The sequence below is a fragment of the Nerophis lumbriciformis genome, linkage group LG09 (assembly GCF_033978685.3).
Source record: "Nerophis lumbriciformis linkage group LG09, RoL_Nlum_v2.1, whole genome shotgun sequence".
NCBI classification, from domain to species: Eukaryota; Metazoa; Chordata; class Actinopteri; order Syngnathiformes; family Syngnathidae; genus Nerophis; species Nerophis lumbriciformis.
In genome coordinates this window covers 39,027,687-39,051,237 of record NC_084556.2, presented here as the reverse complement: position 1 = coordinate 39,051,237, position 23,551 = coordinate 39,027,687, and the positions used below count along the sequence as shown (strand labels likewise).

The following is a 23,551-nucleotide window of genomic DNA, read 5'->3' as shown; positions in this document are numbered from 1 at the left end:
ATGCGACTTATACTCCAGTGCGACTTATATATGTTTTTTTCCTTCTTTATTATGCATTTTCGGCCGGTGCGATTTACATTCCGGAACGACTTATAGTCCGAAAAATACGGTAATTCCCAGGAGCTGCACTAATAATAATATAATAATGACAAGTCAGATGAATATTTAAATTCATACTCTGGTTACTTTTCATTACATTTATTTGCACTTTTTGTTAAAAAAAAATAAAAAAAAATCATAATAATGACAACTTAAAAACTATTTCAAGAGATTTATTTAAAAATGTTCTAGATATGTTAATCCCATCTTTAAAAATCAGAAACCTAATTAAGATTTTTAAATGCAATTTTAAAAGATTTCAACCAAATCCATGCAATAATTAGGTTTTTGTGCATGTAAACATAGCTTTGGGGGGTTATTTAGGGGTTAAATAGAGTGGCACGGGGTCACTCCCCTGAGGCAATGCTGTGTTCATTTGTACTCAGATGCTGCTTCACCACAACTGCAGAAGGGCTCTTCACCCTGTTTACTAATGGTTGTCCTCAGGATAAGAAACTCACACAAAAGAAAATGTGTGTTTGTCTGCTTGTGCGTTGCTGTCTTCTTCATGTACAGATACCTCGGGTAAGTTGTTTGCTGTAACCAACTTTATGGTCGTGTTTCATACATTGGAAAATTAGATAGAAATATACTGGCCGATTTGAATGTCATCATTGCACTCACTTTTAGATCATGTTTGCCGAAGGTGTTGTGTATTATTTTTCCTACATGAAAAATAGCAAGGATAATGTAAATGCACCATTTTGTTACTCACGTGTATATTTGAATTAAATACCGACTATGGCAAACACAGGGTGTCCTTAAAGTCTGGATGTAATATACACTTATAATTCAAATACATTATACCAAAACATTTTTATTTAATGATAAATAATTATTTTAAATCTATTAGTACTAAAATACCAATTTTAAAAATGATAACTAAAAATATGGTAGACTTAATATCAAAAACATTTATATATACCAATAAGACAAATTATAAAGAAGGAATGTAGTTATATTATATATGCTCAATAGAAAATATAAAACAAATGGAGGACTGGAAGAAGCCAAAGTACTTGTTTTCAGATTAAGATGACAACATCTCGACACAGCTCATAACTCTATGATAGTAACATGATAATGCCAGAGTCTACAATTGTAGGTAATACATAACATTAATTTACTATCACCAATCACCAGCATCAATTATGAAGTGTACAGGACAATTAATTAAACAATGCCAGACAGTATTAGTCTCAATATATTTATTTTTTATTTTTTTTAAATCACTTATTGCGATTTATTCATACACCTTCTTTACTTTTATACAATAAGTGAAGGACTAAATAATTGCTTCTCCTCCTATTCGGATAAAATTAAATGTGCAAATGTAACCACGTGATGTCCCATAGTGTAAGTTGTTAACACGTCTGATGCCAATCAATCATAAACATGACCAGTTCAAATGTATTGTATGCATTTTTACCTGTGTCCAAACAGGGACATCCTCTGTATGGCTGGAAATGCAATATGTTCATGCAAAAAACATTGTCAATTGCCATCAAGGATATTCATATATGTGTAAATAAACTCAAATCCTTCAGCCTGCCAAGAGGGGGACAAAGAATAATCAGAAAATTTGGACTGAGCGCCAATTCGACCCAGTTCACCTTGGAGAGGCAGCCTTTCCGCATCCTTGGGGGATCCATCCATTATTTCCGTGTGCCCAGGGCATACTGGAGGGACCGCCTGATGAAAATGAAAGCGTGTGGCCTCAACACACTCACCACGTAGGAATGATTTGTTTCACCGTACCTCTCTCCTCCCGATCAACGTTGACAGAAGTTTTTATGTTTCCTTGCAGGTTTGTGCCGTGGAATCTGCATCAGCCACAGAGAGGAGTCTTCGACTTCCGTACACAGCTGGATTTAGAGTGAGAAGTATTCTTGTTTTAAAAACCCTGAAAACCTTGTAGTTTTTTAGGTATAACATTCAGACAGTGCTCAGATTCAACAACAGTACAAAGCAATTTGACCTTGTGCAGTACCATGTGTGAAGGTGGACCCCCTTATCAATGCAAAGAGTATAATAACACTGCCGTTTGTTTGTGTACCTTGTTAAAATCCCTCCAAAATAGTCCGAAACCTTTGTGGTATGTTTGTGCCAGTTTGTACTATAAAAAAAAAAAAAAATGATGTTATCGATATTTCAGTATTAATCTGCACATCACCATCCATCCATCCATCCATCCATCCATCTTCTTCCGCTTATCCGAGGTCGGGTCGCTGGGGCAGCAGCCTAAGCAGGGAAGCCCAGACTTCCCTCTCCCCAGCCACTTCGTCCAGCTCCCCCCGGGGGATCCCGAGGCGTTCCCAGGCCAGCCGGGAGAGATAGTCTTCCCAACGTGTCCTGGGTCTTCCCAGTCGGACGTGCCCTAAACACCTCCCTAGAGAGGCGTTCGGGTGGCATCCTGACCAGATGCCCGAACCACCTCATCTGGCTCCTCTCGATGTGGAGGAGCAGCGGTTTTACTTTGAGCTCCCCCGGATGACAGAGTTTCTCACCCTAACTCTAAGTGAGAGCCCCGCCACCCGGCGGAGGAAACTCGTTTCGGCCGCTTGTACCCGTGATCTTGTCCTTTCGGTCATGACCCAAAGTTCATGACCATAGGTGAGGATGGGAACGTAGATCGACCGGTAAATCAAGAGCTTTGCCTTCCGGCTCAGCTCCTTCTTCACCACAACGAATCGATACAGCGTCCGCATTACTGAAGACGCCGCACCGATCCGCCTGTCGATCTCACGATCCACTCTTCCCTCACTCGTGAACAAGTACTTGAACTCCTCCACTTGGGGAAAGCTCTCCTCCCCAATCCGGAGATGGCACTCCACCCTTTTCCGGGCAAGAACCATGGACTCGGACTTGGAGGTGCTGAGTCCCATCCCAGTCGCTTCACACTCGGCTGCGAACTGATCCAGTGAGAGCTGCAGATCTTGGCCAGATGAAGCCATCAGGACCACATCATCTGCAAATAGCAGAGACCTAATCCTGCAGCCACCAAACCAGATACCCTCAACGCCCTGACTGCGCCTAGAAATTCTGTCCATAAGGGTTATGAACAGAATCGGTGACAAAGGGCAGCCTTGGCGGAGTCCAACCCTCACTGGAAACGGGTCCGACTTACTGCCGGCAATACGAACCAAGCTCTGACACTGATTATATAGGGAGCGGACCGCCACAATAAGACAGTCCGTTACCCCATACTCTCTGAGCACTCCCCACAGGACTTCCCGGGGTACACGGTCGAATGCCTTCTCCAAGTCCACAAAGCACAGGTAGACTGGTTGGGCAAACTCCCATGCACCCTCAAGGACCCTGCCGAGAGTATAGAGCTGGTCCACAGTTCCACGACCAGGACGAAAACCACACTGTTCCTCCTGAATCCGAGGGTCGACTATCCGGCGTAGCCTCCTCTCCAGTACACCTGAATAGACCTTACCGGGAAGGCTGAGGAGTGTGATCCCACGATATTTGGAACACACCCTCCGGTTCCCCTTCTACATGGGTGTAAATATAATAAAACGGCAATAACATTAAAACCAAAAGAGAAACAAATCAGCACAAACGAAGCACAAACGTTTGGGACAAGTTTGGAGAGATTTGGTCAAGGTGTGGGGATGGTGGGGTTGGATGCGTGTGAATATTAATAAAACAGAAAAAACATTTTAATCATAATAGCACACGTTTTTTTGAAAGCAGAAAAAACAGCACAAATGTAGCACAAACGTCGAGGACAGGTTTGGAAAGATTTGTCCAAGGTGGGGGCGAGTTATATGTGTATAATAAAACATTAATAATACTAATCAGAATCAGAATCAGAAGTACTTTATTAATCCCCAAGGGTAAATGAAGATAAACCATATTAGCAACATAGCACAAACATAGCACACACTTTTGGGACAAGTTTGGAGAGATTTGAATAAGGTGGGGGTGATGTTTGTGAATAATAATAAAACAGTAAAAACATTGAAACCATATTAGCACAAATATATCTTTTGACAGCTCAAACGCAGCACAAACGTGTAAACAAGTTAAGAGAGAGTTGGACATGGTGGGGTGCTGTGTGTAAATATTAACAGTATAAACATGAAAACCAGAATAGCACAAATGTTTTTTGACAGCGCAAATATTTGGGACAAGTTTGATGAGATTTGGACAAGATGAGGGGTTCGGGGAGGGGCTAGGTGACATCACTGGTCAGAAAATTTATTTTTAAGAATGAATGAAAAACCTTAACAGCACAAACTGAAATTTCACAGCAAAAAAGCATTACACAAACAAGAGTGTTATTTGAATATTTGCAATGACAAGATTCACACAAATTTCAAATGTCTGTCGGTCTGCATATTGGGAATACTCAGTTTATATTTAAGTCCCTCGTGCATCGGTGGTTCGGCACCACACCTGACAACAGCAGCATCTCCACAACAGCAACAACGCCTCAAGCAATTAACCGCAGCAGTGACTTGTGAAGCGAGCGCTGACTTCACAGACCACTCCCTTTGTTGCCAAGCACATTTGATGCTCAGCAAACAGCCCTGAGTTTGTGCTTGCTGATTTTCCAATGTCCTCTCTTGTGTTGATTTCAGAGCTTATATTCGTCTTGCAGCTGAACTGGGTTTGTGGGTGATTTTACGTCCAGGGCCCTACATCTCCTCTGAGTTAGACCTAGGTGGACTGCCCAGGTAAGACACTGTAGACATTTAATGTCATTTAAAACAGCGGTGTCCAAAATGGGACTTGGGGGCCATTTTCAGCCCACAACTTATATTGTATTGGCCCTTAGCATTAGGGGTGTCCCAGTACTACTTTTTAACTTCCAATACGATACCGATATTAGACCTTTGAGTATATATATCACAGTATAAAATCCTGTGATATTGATCTTGTACGATATCATCCCGAATTATACATATTTGATCAAGTATACGGTAATTACTCCGAGAACAATAGTAGGTATGGATAACGCTAACCTTATGACATACTTATGCCGTCTTTTAGTTGAAGAGGAGTGGTAATTTTTTGGCAACACTAAGTGGTTACACTAATTGATTAAGCTCAATGAATGATGCGGACACGTTACTGGATATGTTCTAATACGCTTCTGCCTTAAAGAACTATAATTATTGGATATTTGTTAATATTGACAAATGTGCTGTTTTAGCCTGCAATATTGTTCAATGAAGAACACTTATTATGTATGTCTAGCTTGTCTGCTATTGAGTACTTGATTGATTGATTGATTGATTGAAACTTTTATTAGTAGATTGCACAGTGAAGTACATATTCCGTACAATTGACCACTAAATGGTAACACCCGAATACGTTTTTCAACTTGTTTAAGTCGGGGTCCACTTAAATTGATTCATGATACAGATATATACATATACTATTTTCATAATACAGTCATCACACAAGATAATCATCACAGTATATAAATTGAATTATTTACAATCCGGGGTGTGGGATATGGAGGGGGGGAGCGGGGGGGTTAAGTTTGGTTGGTATCAACACTTCAGTCATCAACAATTGCATCATCAGAGAAATTGACATTGGAACAGTGTAGGTCTGATTTGGTACATATGTACAGCAAGTAGTGGCCACAGAGAGAGAGATCAGAAATTATAAGAAAAAGTGACTACAATTGATTGTTTACATTTGATTATTTACAATCCGAAGAGGTATGATGAGGAAGGGAGGGTATTAGTTTAGGTTGAAGTTGCCTGGAGGTGTTCTTTTAGTGCGGTTTTGAAGGAGGATAGAGATGCCCTTTCTTTTACACCTGTTGGGAGTGCATTCCACATTGATGTGGCATAGAAAGAGAATGAGTTAAGACCTTTGTTAGTTCGGAATCTGGGTTTAACGTGGTTAGTGGAGCTCCCCCTGGTGTTGTGGTTATGGCGGTCATTTACGTTAAGGAAGTAGTTTGACATGTACTTCGGTATCAGGGAGGTGTAGCGGATTTTATAGACAAGTCTCAGTGCAAGTTGTTTTACTCTGTCCTCCACCCTGAGCCAGCCCACTTTGGAGAAGTGGGTAGGAGTGAGGTGTGATCTGGGGTGGAGGTCTAGAAGTAATCTGACTAGCTTGTTCTGGGATGTTTGGAGTCTAGATTTGAGGGTTTTGGAGGTGCTAGGGTACCAGGAGGTGCATGCGTAATCGAAAAAGGGTTGAAAGAGAGTTCCCGCCAGAATCTTCATGGTGCTTTTGTTGACCAGAGAGGAGATTCTATAGAGAAATCTCGTTCGTTGGTTGACCTTTTTGATGACTTTGGTTGCCATTTTATCACAGGAAAGATTAGCCTCTAGAATGGAACCTAGGTAGGTGACCTCATCCTTCCTGGCGATAACAATGTCACCCACTTTTATAGTGAAGTCACTGACTTTCTTAGCTGTTGTGTAGCTGCTAGCTCCGAATAGCCTTTAGCTTACTATATTTACCTTTTGAAAATGACTTGAGTAAAATACAAGAAAAGACCAACCTTATTGGAGGACATTTAGATGTTAACTGGCTGTCCGGCTTTACATAATTAAACATGCTACAAGTCTGCTTGTATCGAGCGCTTATATCGGAGATTTTATACACACGTCGATGTCATCCAATACTTATTGTACTTTTTTTTCTGATATCGGACCAATATCCGATATAAATATCGACTCGAGACACTCCTACTTGGCATATTGCAAATTGTTCAGATAACTTAACATATACAGCGATACCGATTTTTGTGTTATTTGGCTTTCACCGAAAATGTTCTCCCGGTTTTCATATACGTCTCGGTTATTTTACTGTACCTTTGATGCTTTTCAGCTTCTCAGTCACAATCGTGACAATTCAGACAAATTACAACCAATCCCTGTGAATTACTGTGCAATTTTGTCCAATGTTCGCAACTTCCCTGCACAAAAACGTATGTTTGTTTCTTGTGTAGCATGTACAACAAAGTAAACAAGATATCAACTCTTTGTTGATCAAACAGCGTAGCTTAGACCTACTTCCAGTTCCTGTCTGCAGGGGCGCCACTACCTATTTTTAAAGGGGTATGCAAACACATCACGGTTGACAGTTACAGTTTACAAATGCTGTTAACGTGTTAGTGTACAGTAAATGGAACATAAATGAATGTTTAATAGGAATTTGAATCTTACAACCACTTACAATTTGATTTGATTCTGATTCCTGGGGTAATCATACCGATTCTTGCAATATACTGAATTATTTGGTATCATAAATATAATAAACCCTTTTCAAAATAGGTTACAAAAGCTACTCCTGGCCGCTGAACTACAAAGTACAAGCGCAGCGAGTAAGCCAAAGATGGCCAAAAAACATATTTTTAGTAGTTGATTCTTAATTTTTTTAAACATTTTTTTCATCGATTTTTGAAAATTATTAATCAAATCAGAATCGGAATAAATTCGGTTCTGATGTGAATCGATTTTTTCTTGTAGTGTTTAGTGTTTAAGCCAGACAAACACTTTTGAAGCATAAAAGTCGTCCCAAAAAGCATAATAGTCATCCCAAAAACCTGTTTAAATTCCAGAGGTGATCGTGCATTTTCTGCTGTGGCTCCAAAACTTTGGAACAATATCCCTATTGTTATTCGAACAGCTCCCTCTGTAATGATTTATAAATCACGTCTTAAAACATATTTTTACTCTTTGGCTTTTAAAGCAGCATGAGAGTTGTGTGATTTTAGTCTATTTTATTTTCTCTGATGTATTTTATGTATTTACTCTTTTATAGTTAGATGTTTTATATTACTGACTCTTCTCGTATGTTTGTCTTAACTTCTGTGCAGCACTTTGTGATACTTCTATTGTTTTTTGAAATGTGCTATATAAATAAAGTGGATTGGATTGGATTGGATTGGATAAAACAAACATGGAGAATCACTGCCTTCTCAGTTGGACATCACTGCACTTTCGTCGATCCAAGCCATCCACCTGTCTTTTAGATCCCCTCCCTACTGCCTTGGTGAAAGTCTGCCTTGCCTCACTGATCCACCTCATCACCAACATCATCCATTCTTCTCTCACTACTGGAATTGTTCCCTCTGCTTTCAAAACAGCAGCCATAACACCAATTTTGAAAAAACCAGGCTCAGATCCAAATAATGTTAATAATCTTCGTCCAATTTCAAATCTGCCATTCATCTCAAAAATCCTTGAAAAAACTGTCTCCTCCCAACTTCACTCCCACCTACAGTTAATTAACCTATATGAACAATTCCAGTCTGGTTTCCGCCCCCTGCACAGCACTGAAACAGCACTAGTAAAAATCACAAACGATCTCCTCCTGGCAGTTGATTCTGGTCTTCTCACTATCCTAATCCTCTCAGAGATCTCACTGCAGCCTTTGACACCATTTCACACACTGTCCTCCTCCTTAGAACTCACAGTATTGGCATCACAAGCACACCCCTTCCCTGGTTTAGATCATATCTCTCCAACCGCACTCAGTTTGTTCAACTCCGTTCATTCAAATCGCCTCCGTCTCCCGTTTCCTCTGGTGTCCCCCAGGGCTCTGTTCTTGGTCCCCTGCTTTTTATCATTTACATTCTTCCCCTGGGCAATATTTTCCGTAAATTTAAAATACATTTTCACTGTTATGCGGATGACACCCAGCTCTACATCTCAACCAAACCAACTGCCTCTCTCCCTCCTTCATCCCTTACAGACTGCCTCAGTGAACTCAAGCAGTGGTTGTCATCCAATTTCCTTCAACTCAATAGTAGTAAAACCGAAATCTTACTTGTCGGTACAAAAAACATTCTTGCCAAAACCAACAGCTTGTCCATTACTCTCGGCAATTCCTCTGTCTCACCCTCCTCCCAAGTCAAGAGTCTGGGTGTCATTCTCGACAGCACACTCTCCTTTCAAGCCCACATAAACAACATTACCCGGTCTGCTTACTTTCATCTACGAAACATTAATCGTCTTCGCCCATCCCTTACCCCACATACTGCTGCCATACAAGTCCATAGCCTGGTCACCTCTCGCCTGGACTACTGCAACTCTCTCCTGTTTGGTCTCCCTCACAAGTCACTTCACAAACTTCAGCTTCTCCAGAATTCTGCAGCCCGGATAATCACCAAAACCCCTTCAATCCAGCACATCACCCCTGTTCTGCAGCAACTCCACTGGCTACCCATCAAACATCGCATCCACTCTAAAATAATTCTCCTCACTTTCAAAGCCATCCATAACCTCTCTCCGTCATATCTCTCTGACCTGATCCATGTCGCCACGCCCTCACGTTCCCTAAGATCCTCTTCATCCATCCATCTCACTGTCCCTTTATTTAAACTGTCCACCATGGGTGCCCGAGCTTTCAGCCGCTCTGCCCCACATCTTTGGAACTCTTTACCACCAGACCTTCGCAAATAGATTCAATATCGCTCTTCAAATCAAGACTCAAAACACACCTATTCCTGACTGCTTATTCATTGTAATCATCTTTTCTTTTCTCTTTGTTGTTGTTTTTATCCAATTTGATTTTATTGTTGTGATTTTGTACGGTGTCCTTGAGTGCCCAGAAAGGCGCCTTATAAATAAAATGTATTATTATTATTATTATGCAACTTGTGGAGGAAAGAGCAGACAACTGACATTAAGGAAGCCTTTGTTTGTGTTTATTTCTCCAATTATAATGAATTATTACTAGTATCAGTTATAACTAATAACAGTACATACCCTGAGTATGTGCTTTTATTGCCATCTAGTGTCTACTTTTAAGTTTATGCGGTATAAAACAAGTAAAACACCAATACAGTATTTGTTTGTCCAATATTTGTTGAAATCATGTGTTTTTTGAACATTTAAAACATTGATAACAAATTCATTAAATCACAAGCTGATGTAATGTTATTGAAAATAAAATGTAACTGAAATCATTGCGATAACTTTATGTAAAGCTGCCGCATATTTGGGCGTTTTAGGCCGCTACAAACGCAAAAAAAAATCCGGGGACATCCTGAAAGGACTGAAGTATGACGATGGAGTCCAGATGGTTCTCCCCTTCCCTCCTGCTTCTCAGCTCATTAGATTCACATTCATCCTGATGGGAAAATTGTTTCGATATTGGTACGTTTTGAATTTTTCCTGATCTTTTGGAACAAAACAAAAATTAAAGTACCACCGTATTGGTTTTAGCATATATCAAAGTGGTCCCCTAGCATCATTTTTTATGAATGAATACAGTTTGGACAACCTTCCGAGGAGATTTTGTGGTAAAATGCAGACGTCCTTGCACAAATGAATTGTTACGCTCACAGTACAAAAATGAACTTGCAGTGAAACAAACCATTCTGTGTTAAATTGAATGAGAGGGGGAAAGTCACGTCTCGCTGTAAGGAGGCCAGTGAAAGAAGCTTTGTCAGGAATGGTTTGCACACTGTGGCAGCGTTGTTTTCGCTGCATTTAGTCATGAGCAAGCGTTTTGTCTTTCTTTTTGCAGCTGGCTCCTTCAAGATGGCAGCATGAGATTGAGAACAACATACCCAGGATTCACCGAGGCTGTCGACATGTATTTTGACAAACTGATACCAAATATGGTTCCTTTGCAGGTGTGTTTTTTGTGTCTCATGGCTCATTTACAAGTCTCATCACTGGCTAAATTAAATGTTCTTGTGTTTTTCAGTATAAGAAAGGAGGTCCCATCATTGCAGTACAGCTTGAAAATGAATACGGGTCTTTTGCTAAAGATGAACACTACATGCATTTCATTAAAGAGGTAACATACACATTCACTAACCACACCATTAGGTACAGCTGCTGGTTTAATAAAATCAAATAAATAAGACAAAATTCAACACTGTCATTGTTTTGACGCTGTCCCATAATTGTCATTATGGGCTTGATATACAGTACATTAGGGGTGTCCAATTTTTTTTTACAGGAAAATAAAATTCATGTGGAATGTTGACGCTTGATGTTCTTTGCCTTTAAATGGATTATTCAACAAGCTAAAACCAGGGCAAAGTAATTTTGCGGTTTGTTGATAAACCCTGATTTAGAAAAAATATTGAAATAAATCAACACAAATAAATTGTAATAAAATAAAATAAATACCTAATACAAAATTTAAGTACAAATTACATTTATTGAAATAAATTGGGCCATTTGACTGAATCGTTGCCATTTGGTTGTTGTAACTCTCTCAAAATAAACTCAAATTTCAGTTTTTTTTGTTAAACTTTAAATCTGATAATAAAGAAAAACACTTATTGAACTACTCAAAATGTGTATTTCCCCATCTCAGGCAACTTTTAAAAAAAAATTTTTGTACAAGGTTCCAAAGCCGAAGATGACTCATGTGGGTTACAGGACTAAAAGTAACAGGAGTGAATTGTTAGCAACAATATAGCAACAAGACATTTATGCTAATATCATGTTGACATTAAGCACATTGCAATGATTCAACAATTTAAAGAATAAAAACTAAACACAATGTAACAGGTCTGTGCTGAGATTTTAACCGACAGTGATGGTAAAAATATGATGGACTAAGTCACAATGTCGCATTATTGCGATCCCTGAATGCAGAGATGGTAAGCACAGTGCAGGTAAAAGGTGTTTTAGTTAGGTACAAGGTTGTTGTGCAGGAACTCAGGAATCTATACATACACTGTGGCATACATGTATAGTGAGGCAGATTAAGTCAACATTCCTTAATAATATTTCCCTTGATGGTACAAGCACAAATGAAGTATGGTATACAACTTATTATTTAAGAAAAGCACATTATCCAAATGAAAATCCAAGATGGCCACCATTTTTCCATATGGCCGTCTCGCAAAATAGGTAAAATGTGTATTAATAAAAACATGATATTGATCCAAACGTTAAATAGAAGTTACTTTGATTGGACAATCTGTTCCAAAACGGCCATTGGTTTTCAAGATGGTGGCAATTGCATGACTCAAAATCAGTACTTTCGCAGCAGTCTTACAGTTATCTCAACATTTTGCAGGGCAACATCCGTGATCATTTATTGAGATACTACGGCTAAGCAGTATTACTTTATGTGAATAAGAGTGATGTCAAAGCACAACCTTTGCATACTGGTGACATCATTGCCGTGAGACTCAGCATTGGGTTCATTGTGTGCTAGTAGTGTACTAGTTGTAGCTGTAGTTGTAGCTTACTACAAGTAAGTTGTAATACTAAACTGTGGATTGTAATGTGCTTAAGTGTCCATTATATGTATACAGTATCTCGTGGAAGGTGAATTTCCGAAAAGCTTTTATAATTTTTTGGAATGTTATATGCATTTAAAATCTTAATTGTCCAGCAACACAGCTTTCACATACACTTATAAAGACTCCTTATGTCACTAAAATACTTGATACACTAAATAATTATACAAACCCTGTTTCCATATGAGTTGGGAAATTGTGTTAGATGTAAATATAAACGGAATACAATGATTTGCAAATCATTTTCAACCCATATTCAGTTGAATATGCTACAAAGACAACATATTTGATGTTCAAACTGATAAACTTTTTTTTGACAAAGAGGTTGGGAAAGGTGGCAATAAATACTGATAAAGTTGAGGAATGCTCATCAAATACTTATTTGGAACATCCCACAGGTGAACAGACTAATTGGGAACAAGTGGGTGCCATGATTGGGTATAAAAGTAGATTCCATGAAATGCTCAGTCATTCACAAACAAGGATGGGGCGAGGGTCACCACTTTGTCAACAAATGCGTGAGCAAATTGTTGAACAGTTTAAGAAAAACTTTTCTCAACCAGCTATTGCAAAGAATTTAGGGATTTCACCATCTACGGTCCGTAATATCATCAAAGGGTTCAGAGAATCTGGAGAAATCACTGCACGTAAGCAGCTAAGCCCGTGACCTTCGATCCCTCAGGCTGTACTGCATCAACAAGCGACATCAGTGTGTAAAGGATATCACCACATGGGCTCAGGAACACTTCAGAAACACACTGTCAGTAACTACAGTTGGTCGCTACATCTGTAAGTGCAAGTTAAAACTCTCCTATGCAAAGCGAAAACCGTTTATCAACAACACCCAGAAATGCCGTCGGCTTCGCTGGGCCTGAGCTCATCTAAGATGGACTGATACAAAGTGGAAAAGTGTTCTGTGGTCTGACGAGTCCACATTTCAAATTGTTTTTGGAAACTGTGGACGTCGTGTCCTCCGGACCAAAGAGGAAAAGAACCATCCGGATTGTTATAGGCGCAAAGTTGAAAAGCCAGCATCTGTGATGGTATGGGGGTGTATTAGTGCCCAAGACATGGGTAACTTACACATTTGTGAAGGCGCCATTAATGCTGAAAGGTACATACAGTTTTTGGAGCGACATATGTTGCCATCCAAGCAACGCTACCATGGACGCCCCTGCTTATTTCAGCAAAACAATGCCAAGCCACGTGTTACATCAATGTGGCTTCATAGTAAAAGAGTGCGGGTACTAGACTGGCCTGCCTGTAGTCCAGACCTGTCTCCCATTGAAAATGTGTGGCGCATTATGAAGCCTAAAATACCACAACGAAGACCCCCGGACTGTTGAACAACTTAAGCTGTACATCAAGCAAGAATGGGAAAGAATTCCACCTGAGAAGCTTAAAAAATGTGTCTCCTCAGTTCCCAAACGTTTACTGAGTGTTGTTAAAAGGAAAGGCCATGTAACACAGTGGTGAACATGCCCTTTCCCAACTACTTTGGCACGTGTTGCAACCATGAAATTCTAAGTTAATTATTATTTTCAAAAAAAAATAAAGTTTATGAGTTTGAACATCAAATATCTTGTCTTTGTAGTGCATTCAATTGAATATGGGTTGAAAAGGATTTGCAAATCATTGTATTCCGTTTATATTTACATCTAACACAATTTCCCAACTCATATGGAAATGGGGTTTGTACTATGAAATTTTAAATAGGTATTCTTATCGATGTACTCACTGGTACTCGTCAGGACTAACTAGCTGCTAAAGCTGGCTCTTTAAACAGGGAAAACCGTCTCAATCAATAACTGATTGGGGAAGATTTTAGGGCACTCGGTGTCAAACTCAAGGCTGGGGTGCCAGATCGGCCTGCCCACATCATTTTATGTGGCCCACAAAAGCCTGGACATAATATGCCTCAATAAAGTACTTAATCTTTCTATATGTCTCCATTTTGACATACAAAATACATGCATTGCATACTTTATTGTTATCTGATAATGCAACAAATATTATGATATATTTTAAACATGTTTTTTGTTCAAATTAAAATGTATATTTAAATATCTGCTTGACTCTTGATTTCAAAGCAAGCTATGTATCAAATTGTACCCTGTAAAAATGACGATCAATTTTACGGTTAAAGCAGCTCGGTTGTCACGATTTTACCGTAAAAAGGACAATGGTGCCATTTTTCTGTTTAAAGTAATACACTGTAAGAACAACAACAACAACAATGGATTTTTCAATTTAAAAAAAGGATTCCAGGATTTTACCATAAAAAGACAGTGGTACCGTTTTTCAATTTACAGTAATAAAACATTGCAAATTTTACGGTAAAATTCAGGCGAGGTTTTTGCCACAAAATCTGCAGATTTTTTTTTAACAGTGTACGTTAACAAAATATAATAATGAAATGCATAGTCAATTGTGTAACAACATGATAATGGGAATCCTTATTCATTTATGTTCATATATTATTCACTGTCACATGCGGCCCTCTGAGGGCAGCCATAACTGCAACGTGGCCCTCAATAAAAACGAGTTTGACACCCCTGTTTTAGGGCTTTACAGAGGATTTTGTGAAACTAAAAAGATACAGACTAAATGTCATTGTAAACTAATAGCATAAAGTTAGCAATGTTAGCTTAGCAACATTAGCCTATTTAAAACATATGCATGGAACACTCGTTGAGAGAGCAAACAAACATGCAACAGTTAACGTAAATAAACATTATATTGTGTATCTGACCACAAGATAGAGCTGTTTTTACAAACAAAAATAACCTAACCATTGCATTACACAGCAGTCTCAATAGTACTTTAAAATCCCAGTGAACTGCAAAGTGAGGTGGGAACACTTTGGTTGTGATAAGGAGTAACACAAATACCGGTATGTAAAAATGTATGACATTTCTGAAGGATTTCAATTATTATATTTGATTATAAAGCCAATTTTGTGCGGGTGCGATGGAATCTACTATCTTTTAGGCAACCTATTAACATCGCAACCTGAAACATCAGGACCATGTACCAAACAGGGAAAGTATCAGTCATCGCAGAAGAGATAAGGAGGTACAAGATCTCAGTCCTCGGTTTTGTGTGAATCTAGAGGATACAGATAAGAGAAGTCAGACTGGCAAGCGGTGAGTTCATATTATACTCTGGACACCCGGACGAAAAGACACCACACAAGGAAGGAGTAGCATTTATGCCCTCCAAAGAAGCACAGATGTCCCTCATCAGTTGGGAGCCAATGAACTCCAGAATCATCATTGCAAGATTCCAAACTACCCAGAAAAGAATCAAGCTTCAAGTCATACAATGTTATGCACCCACCAATAATGCAGAGGAAGAATCAAAGGACAACTTTTACAACCAACTGCAACAGATACTACAGACCAGACCAGCAAGAGACATCATTGTGCTCATGGGCGACATGAATTCAAAGGTAGAAATGGACAACAACGGATAACCTTTTGTAATGGGAAAGCAAGATATTTGCACCACGAACGAAAATGAAAAGATCTTTGCAGACGCCTGTGCAGACAACAACATGGTCATGGGAGGGACTCTCGTTCCCATTAAACCCATCCATAAAGTCGCTTGGGTATCACATGACCTCAATACTAAAAATCAGATCGTCCAAATGTGCATAAACAGGAAGTTCAGACAGTCTCTTCTAGATTATCGAGTGAAGAGGAAAGCAGATGTCACCTAAACACCAACTGAAGCTAAAGTGTTGCAAACCCCTGTGACAACTGAGTTAAATTCAACATCCAGCTGTTCCAGGACATAGGGACAACTGAACTGTAACAAATCATCATTCAGAACAGGTTCCAAGCCCTGCAAGAAGAGACCAAACACCAGTCGAGTGGAGTTAGAAATACATGAAAAACATATGGAAGGAGACCTGTACAGAAAAGGACACAAAAACATAACAGCAAAACTTGAGCACAAAAGGTGGCAGCCCATAGAGCAGTAGTTCTTAACCTGGGTTCGATCGAACCCTAGGGGTTTGGTGAGTCGGGCTCAGGGGTTCGGCGGAGGTCAAGACACACCCGACTCATCGTATAAATAAAAACTTCTCCCTATCGGCGTATTACGGATACGGCAACAGCAGAAGTCACACTGATTTGTAGGTGTGTAATTTGTTGTGCGTTTATGCACTGTGTTGGTTTTGTTCTTTGAACAAGGTGATGTTCATGCATGGTTCATTTTGTGCACCAGTAAAAAAACATGGTAACATTTTAGTATGGCGAACATATTCACCATTAATTAGTTGCTTATTAACATACAAATTAGTAACATATTGGCTCTTAACTAGTCATTAAGTACTTATTAATGCCTTATTCAGAATGGCCTTATTACAACCCTAACCCTCTAACCCTTGCCCGAACTCTCTAACCCTAACCCTAACCAAATAACTCTAGATTAAGTCTTTACCTTTACCTGTACAGAGCCCACATAAGGGCAAGGAAAAACTCACAACCCCAATGGGACGTCGATGTGAATGACTATGAGAAACCTTGGAGAGGACCGCATATGAAACTGGTGGGGTTCGGTACCTCCAACAAGGTTAAGAACTACTGCAATAGAGAGTATGACGCTGCAAAGAATGAGGTGAAAAAAAGTGTTAAACGCAACAAAATAAATCATATTGAAGACTTGGCACAGCAAGCGGAGGTTGCAGCTTCAAAGAACAACTTGAAGGATCTATACCAGACCACCAAATGAGCAGACAATACAGATCCCACCAGTTGCCCAGATTCTGGAGGTACGCTGCAACCCGCCACCAAGATATGAAGTAAAGGAGTCAATAAAGGGATTGAGCCTTGGCATGGCAGCAGGGCCAGACAAGATCCCTGCAGAGGCCTTCCAGGCTGCTCTAGAAATCGCAACTACCATGCTTCACCAGCTGATCAGGAAGATATGGGAGAAAGAAATCATACCAATGGACTTGAAAAACGGCCTAATTGCTCTTGTACCCAAGAAAGTAGACTTCAGGAATTGTACCAACTACCGAGGGATCATGCTGCTATCAAAACCCGGTAAAGTGTTTAATGACAACATTTTGGAGAGGCTACAGAAAGGGGTTGATGTAAGACAGAGAGAACCAGGCTGGTTTTCGGAAGGAAGCTCGTGCAGTGACTAAATCGCCACCGTCAAGATGATCATCCAGCAGTCTGTAGAATGGAACACCCCTTTCTATGTCAATTTTATTGACTTAGAAAAAGCATATGGAAGCTCATGTCTCACTATAAGATTTCTCCAAAATAGGTAAACATCATCAAGAACACCATACTAGTGTATGCAATGTCAAATGCTCCATCAGGAATCTGCACGTGAAAAGTTCCAATTGCACAATGGTGTGAGACAGAGCTGCCTCCTGTCTCACACACCGAGTCTTTTCCTCTTCTGTATAGATTGGATCATGAAACAAACAACATGCAATAAAAAGAACAGCATCCAGTGGAGTCTGACAGAACACTTTGACGATCTCGACTATGCGGATGACATCACACTCCTCTCACATACACACCAACAGACACAGGACTCAAAATAAACAGGCCAAAAACAAAAATCATGCGGATTAACAACAAAATTCCATAACACACGGGAGCCACACTCATGAAGTGGTCAACAAATTTACATACCTGGGAAGTGTTATAGCTGTGGTTGGAGGGACAGAGGAAGACATTAAAAACGAGAATTACAAAAGCTTGAGCTGCATTCAACATCCTTATGAAGATCTGGAAAGCACAAAACACATCTCGCTCAAGACCAAGCTCAAAATCCTCAACTCCAACGTCAATCCATACTTCTATACGGATCTGAAACATTGAAACACACCACCATCATCATAAGCAAGCTGCAGACATTCATGAACCATAGCCTAAGACGCATCCTTGGGATCTTCTGACCAAACACAATCAACAACATCAACCTATGGGAACTCACCAAACCGGAATCAATAGAAGTACAGATGAAAAAGAGAAAATTGATCTGGATTGGTCACACACTGAGAAGGAACAAAACAGCAATAACCAAACAGGTGTTAACATGGAACCTGCAGGGAAAACTGGGAAGATGTCGTCCCCAGAACACCTGGAGAAGAAGCGCAAAGCAGGAGTTCAAGAAGGAGGGGCTGACGTTGCAACAGCTGGAGAGGACGGCCCAAGACAGACGAGGGTGGAGGCGATTCATCAATGGTCTATGTTCCGAAAGAAAAACAAAGGCCTAAGTAAAGTAAAAAATAAAGCCAATTTTAAAAAGTGGTGACAGGCAACAAATGATATTTTTCCAGTGTTACAAGTAGTTTAAATCCATTTTTTAAATTATAGTTTTTAAATATGCAATCAGATCAATGTGTGCAGGACACTTTGCTTAAAAAAAAACAGGTATTTTACAGTTAATTTTATTCTACTGTACATTTATACATTTATTTCCGGGGAGACAAATGGCACCTATTCGGTGGAATGGCCCATCTACACAGAGGACTACGCTGTGATTCATCAAATTTGAACTGTGTGGCGATAATATTGGTGACAATATTCATTCTATGAAATATTGATCATGTTTCCTCTTTAAGGTAGGTCAAAATAGGCTAAGCCGTTAAATGAAGTGAATTACATTTATATAGCGCTTTTTTTCTCAAGTGACTCAAAGCGCTTTACATTGTGAAACCCAATATCTAAGTTACATTTAAACCAGTGTGGGTGGCACTGGGAGCAGGTGGGTAAAGTGTCTTGCCCAAGGACACAACGGCAGTGACTAGGATGGCGGAAGCGGGGATCGAACCTGCAACCCTCAAGTTGCTGGCACGACCGCTCTACCAACCGAGCTATACCGCCCCAACTGTATATATATGTAGAAGTCACTTGTCAAAGGTAATATTTCAAAAATCAAAACAACGCTAATACTGTAAGTATTTATGTTGTTTTCATAATATTTTCTTGTTTTCTTTTCGGTGTCGCCTTAATCTTTGTTTTATATTTAGAATGAAAACAAGCAGTAAACCGCCTGTGCTGCTATTTGGACACCCCGAATGAAGCCTTCAGTGCAATACTAGTGCTATACAGTGACGTGCAGTCACTAGAGGCCATCATGGAAAGAAAAAAAATGTAAAAAGAAAAAAATATATATTAAATTGTTAAATGTATCCAGTGATTATACTATAAAGTTATTTTCCATTTAACTTCACCAGTTTTAGATTATTTTTATTCAAAATCGCTGAATTTTCACATTTGCCGTTCAAATACTGAGAAGAGAAGGTGCGGTGAACAGCAGCCATTCGAGGCACGTCACTCAGTGCCTCAACATGGATTGCGGACTCGGCTAACTGCTGGCCTGCTGTGCAGTGAGACTGTATTGCTATATGAATTATATTATACATTTCCATAGTTTAGTTAGCTGAGGTATATAATGTACAGTGTATTTTGTCAACAACTGTATGTGTGTAACGTATTTCTTGTGCTGAGCGATCATAAAACGGCTGCAAAAGACGCACTGGCTGAGACTCGCCTCCTGCACCCCCGCCGTAGAATTTGCACCCCCTGACGGGAGTGTTATATCAACTAAAGCCCACACTTAAACTTTCCACGTGCAAGATTGAATCTATTTAAAAAAGTTATTTCAAAAGAAGCCAAAAAGTGCATAAACAATAATGTTCGTGTTGGAGGAGTTGTGAATGACTGCAGGGCCACACCATTAGGTACACCTGCAGATTGCAGGTGTACCTAATTCACAACTCCTCCAACACGAACATTATTGTTTTTGCACTTTTTGGCTTCTTATTAAATAACTTTTGGAACCTATTTTTATGGGCTTTCCTCTTTGTGATGTTAAGTTCCTGTTATGCGCTGTTATACAGTATATGCCTTGAGCTCTTATTTTGAAGGCGCTAAGAGCGGAATTTTGACACGTTGGAGTGGAGCGGAAGTTTTTGAAAGAAGGTAAATAAAGTGGTCCTCGTGTAAACTGGAGCCTCCGTGTTTGTTATTTTGTAGTTTCATACAGTATAGGCGACATTTATAAACCCTCGGTTACACTTTTTTAAATAGATTCAATCTTGCACGTGGAAAGTTGAAGTGAGGGCTTTAGTTGATATAACACCCTCGTCAGGGGGTTCATTAATCCAGTACGACAGCGGCGCATTTATAAATAAAGGTAAGACCATAATAACGTTTTTTTATTAAATGTGCTTTTTTGTGTGCTACAGTTTGTATGTGTAAAGTTAAAGTTAAGTTAAAGTACCAATGATTGTCACACACACACTAGGTGTGGTGAAATTTGTCCTCTGCATTTGACCCATCCCCTTGTTCACCCCCTGGGAGGTGAGGGGAGCAGTGGGCAGCAGCGGCGCCGCGCCCGGGAATCATTTTTGGTGATTTAACCCCCAATTCCAACCCTTGATGCTGAGTGCCAAGCAGGGAAGAATGCTGGTATGAGCTTTTAAACATAACCTGTTAACTGCTGCCAATCAAATGGTGAATAAGATACTCTTTAGGGTTCATATGTTTGTAAATCTGACTGTGATGAAGTCAGTGCCTCACCAGCCATCAACCTCACCGCACGTCACTGGTGCTATAACATCACTGCCTAATCTTAATACTGAGAAGCATTTTTTTAATTTGTTGCCAATGCTGGGTTGCTTAACAGCATAAGAAAAACATCCTGGCAGGGTGTTGTGTAATTCTACATGACAATAAATGCTAGGTTGTATGGCACAGCTTTGTAGTTCTTCTGTAAAATGGGTCTAGTGAATTACCATTCTGTTTATCGATATCGATCTAATATATTCTCATTTGGCTTTTTTTTTGGAAGGCCTTACAGTCCAGAGGGATCAGCGAGCTTTTGCTCACATCAGACAGCCACAACACTTTAAAGTCAGGCGGCGTGGATGGAGGTAAAGTACTTACCATTAAGCAGGGTGTCCATTGTGTGGCACAGGGGATATTTTATATCAGAATTTTATTTAATATAATTTTAGTGCAAAATAACTAATTTAACATAAAACATGTTAAACCTTCCTGACACAACTTGAGCCCAGTCTGTCTTACAAGAACAGCACTAACGCTGTGCAACACAGTGGGAATTAATAGGGACATTTTGTGCACACTTTACTACATCTAATTTTTACTGGTGTACGTACTTTTTCTGTATTTGAACGTAAGTCAATTTTTGATAAGAACGCCATGCAACTGTTGTTACATCAGGCCCCTGGTCTGACATCACTGCTGGCTAAACTTTGCAGCAGGCCTCTTGTTCATCTGACAATTTACTCTGATGGAGGGCTCCCCTGCAGTAAATGGATGGATGCTTTACAAGGGAGCCATCTGCTGTTCAAACCGTGATACTGACTGTGTAATCATTACTTCAAACTTACTGTGCATTTGACATTGGCATCTAGCTGATTTTGGTTGTTATTTCAGGAGATTGTTATCAAATTATTGTACCTACAGGAGTTGGATGTTGTTGTTTTAGCACAGATATTTACAATACCTACCTAGGTTCCATTCACCTACCTAGGTTCCATTCTAGAGGCTAATCTTTCCTGTGATAAAATGGCAACCAAGGTAATCAAAAAGGTCAACCAACGAACGAGATTTCTCTATAGAATCTCCTCTCTGGTCAACAAAAGCACCATGAGGATTCTAGCGGGAACTCTCGTTCAATCCTTTTTCGATTACGCATGCACCTCCTGGTACCCTAGCACTTTCAAAACCCTCAAATCTAAACTCCAAACATCCCAGAACAAGCTAGTCAGATTACTTCTAGACCTCCACCCCAGATCCCACCTCACTCCTACCCACTTCTCCAAAGTGGGCTGGCTCAGGGTGGAGGACAGTGTAAAACAACTTGCACTGAGCCTAGTCTATAAAATCCGCTACACCTCCCTGATACCGAAGCACATGTCAAACTACTTCCTTAACGTAAATGACCGCCATAACCACAACACCAGGGGGAGCTCCACTAACCATGTTAAACCCAGATTCCGATCTAACAAAGGTCTTAACTCATTCTCTTTCTATGCCACATCAACCAACAGGTATAAAAGAAAGGGCATCTTTATCCTCCTTCAAACCCGCAATAAAAGTACACCTCCAGGCAACTTCAACCCTAAACTAACACCCTCCCCGGATTGTTAATAATAAAATGCAAACAATCAAATGTAGATACTTGTCTTATGCCTTCTGATCTCTCTCTCTCTCTCTCTCTATGTCCACTACTTGCTGTACATATCCTACCAAGTCAGACATACACTGTTTCAATATCCATTTCTCTGTTCTCAATTGTTGACTGATGATAACAACCAAACCTAACCCCCCCCCCCCTCCACACCCCGAATTGTAAATAATGTAAATAATTCAATGTATACACCATGATGATTATCTTGTGTGATGACTGTATTATGATGATAGTATATATGATAGTATATATCTGTATCATTAATCAATTAAGTGGACCCCGATTTAAACAAGTTGAAAAACTTATTCGGGTGTTACCATTTAGTGGTCAATTGTACGGAATATGTACTTCACTGTGCAACCTACTAATAAAAGTCTCAATCAATCAATCAATCAAAAATAATAGGACATCACACAGCCCTGCTGTTCAAGTTCACACATGCTAGGCTCTCTCTTTTACACACACGCACGAAACCCACCACCAGGGTCCACCAAATCAGAGTTGAGCGTGCTAGGCACTGAGCGAAAAGCCCAAGCTTCAACTTGGTGTCCAGCAAAATTTCTCATAGTCTTAAGGAGTAAGATTTACCTACAAACAGTTGGCACAGCCACACTGGATGGCCTCCGTTACACTCACTGCCATAAACCTCACTCTCATCCGGGTCACGGCCCCAAAGTAAAGATAGGATAGAATACACTTTATTTATCCTGCAATGTAGAAATCATGTGGTTGTAGTGCAGTTTCAAAAAGTCCACAAAAATAGGGTAAAATCACATGAAAACAAGAGGGAAACATGAAAGAACACAAAGGACATAAAAGACATTTAAAGAGCATAGAGCTGATGCAGCCAGATACCACTTCAGTGGAGCCAATTCTACAAACAGCTGCACAAGTAAAAAGCAACAACAACAAGAAAAAATGCAATAAAATATCATATATTGCGCACATACGATATCATCATACATAGACAAACAACAAAACAAAACAAAAACACAATGGCCTATGCAGTGCTCCACGCAATCGTCTGCTGGGGTGGGGAGCCGCACGCCCGGAGACAGG

At 39.8% G+C, this 23,551-nt stretch overlaps 1 protein-coding gene across 5 annotated transcripts in view; it reads left to right on the top strand.

Moving 5' to 3' along the window:
- Positions 1-497: 497 nt before the first annotated feature.
- The window catches only part of LOC133607316 (beta-galactosidase-1-like protein 2), a 40,579-nt gene continuing 17,525 nt past the window's right edge, over positions 498-23,551 (top strand). For 4 of the 5 annotated variants that reach the window (XM_061961820.2, XM_061961822.2, XM_061961819.2 and 1 more), the window contains exons 1-7: positions 498-624; positions 1,647-1,832; positions 1,907-1,975; positions 4,692-4,787; positions 10,561-10,669; positions 10,744-10,836; positions 21,128-21,209. In XM_061961820.2, the coding sequence (XP_061817804.2) occupies positions 533-624; positions 1,647-1,832; positions 1,907-1,975; positions 4,692-4,787; positions 10,561-10,669; positions 10,744-10,836; positions 21,128-21,209 (727 nt within the window). In that variant the 5' untranslated portion in view covers positions 498-532. The remainder of the gene's footprint in view (positions 625-1,646; positions 1,833-1,906; positions 1,976-4,691; positions 4,788-10,560; positions 10,670-10,743; positions 10,837-21,127; positions 21,210-23,551) is intronic. The other variant, XM_061961821.2, reaches the window with a different exon arrangement.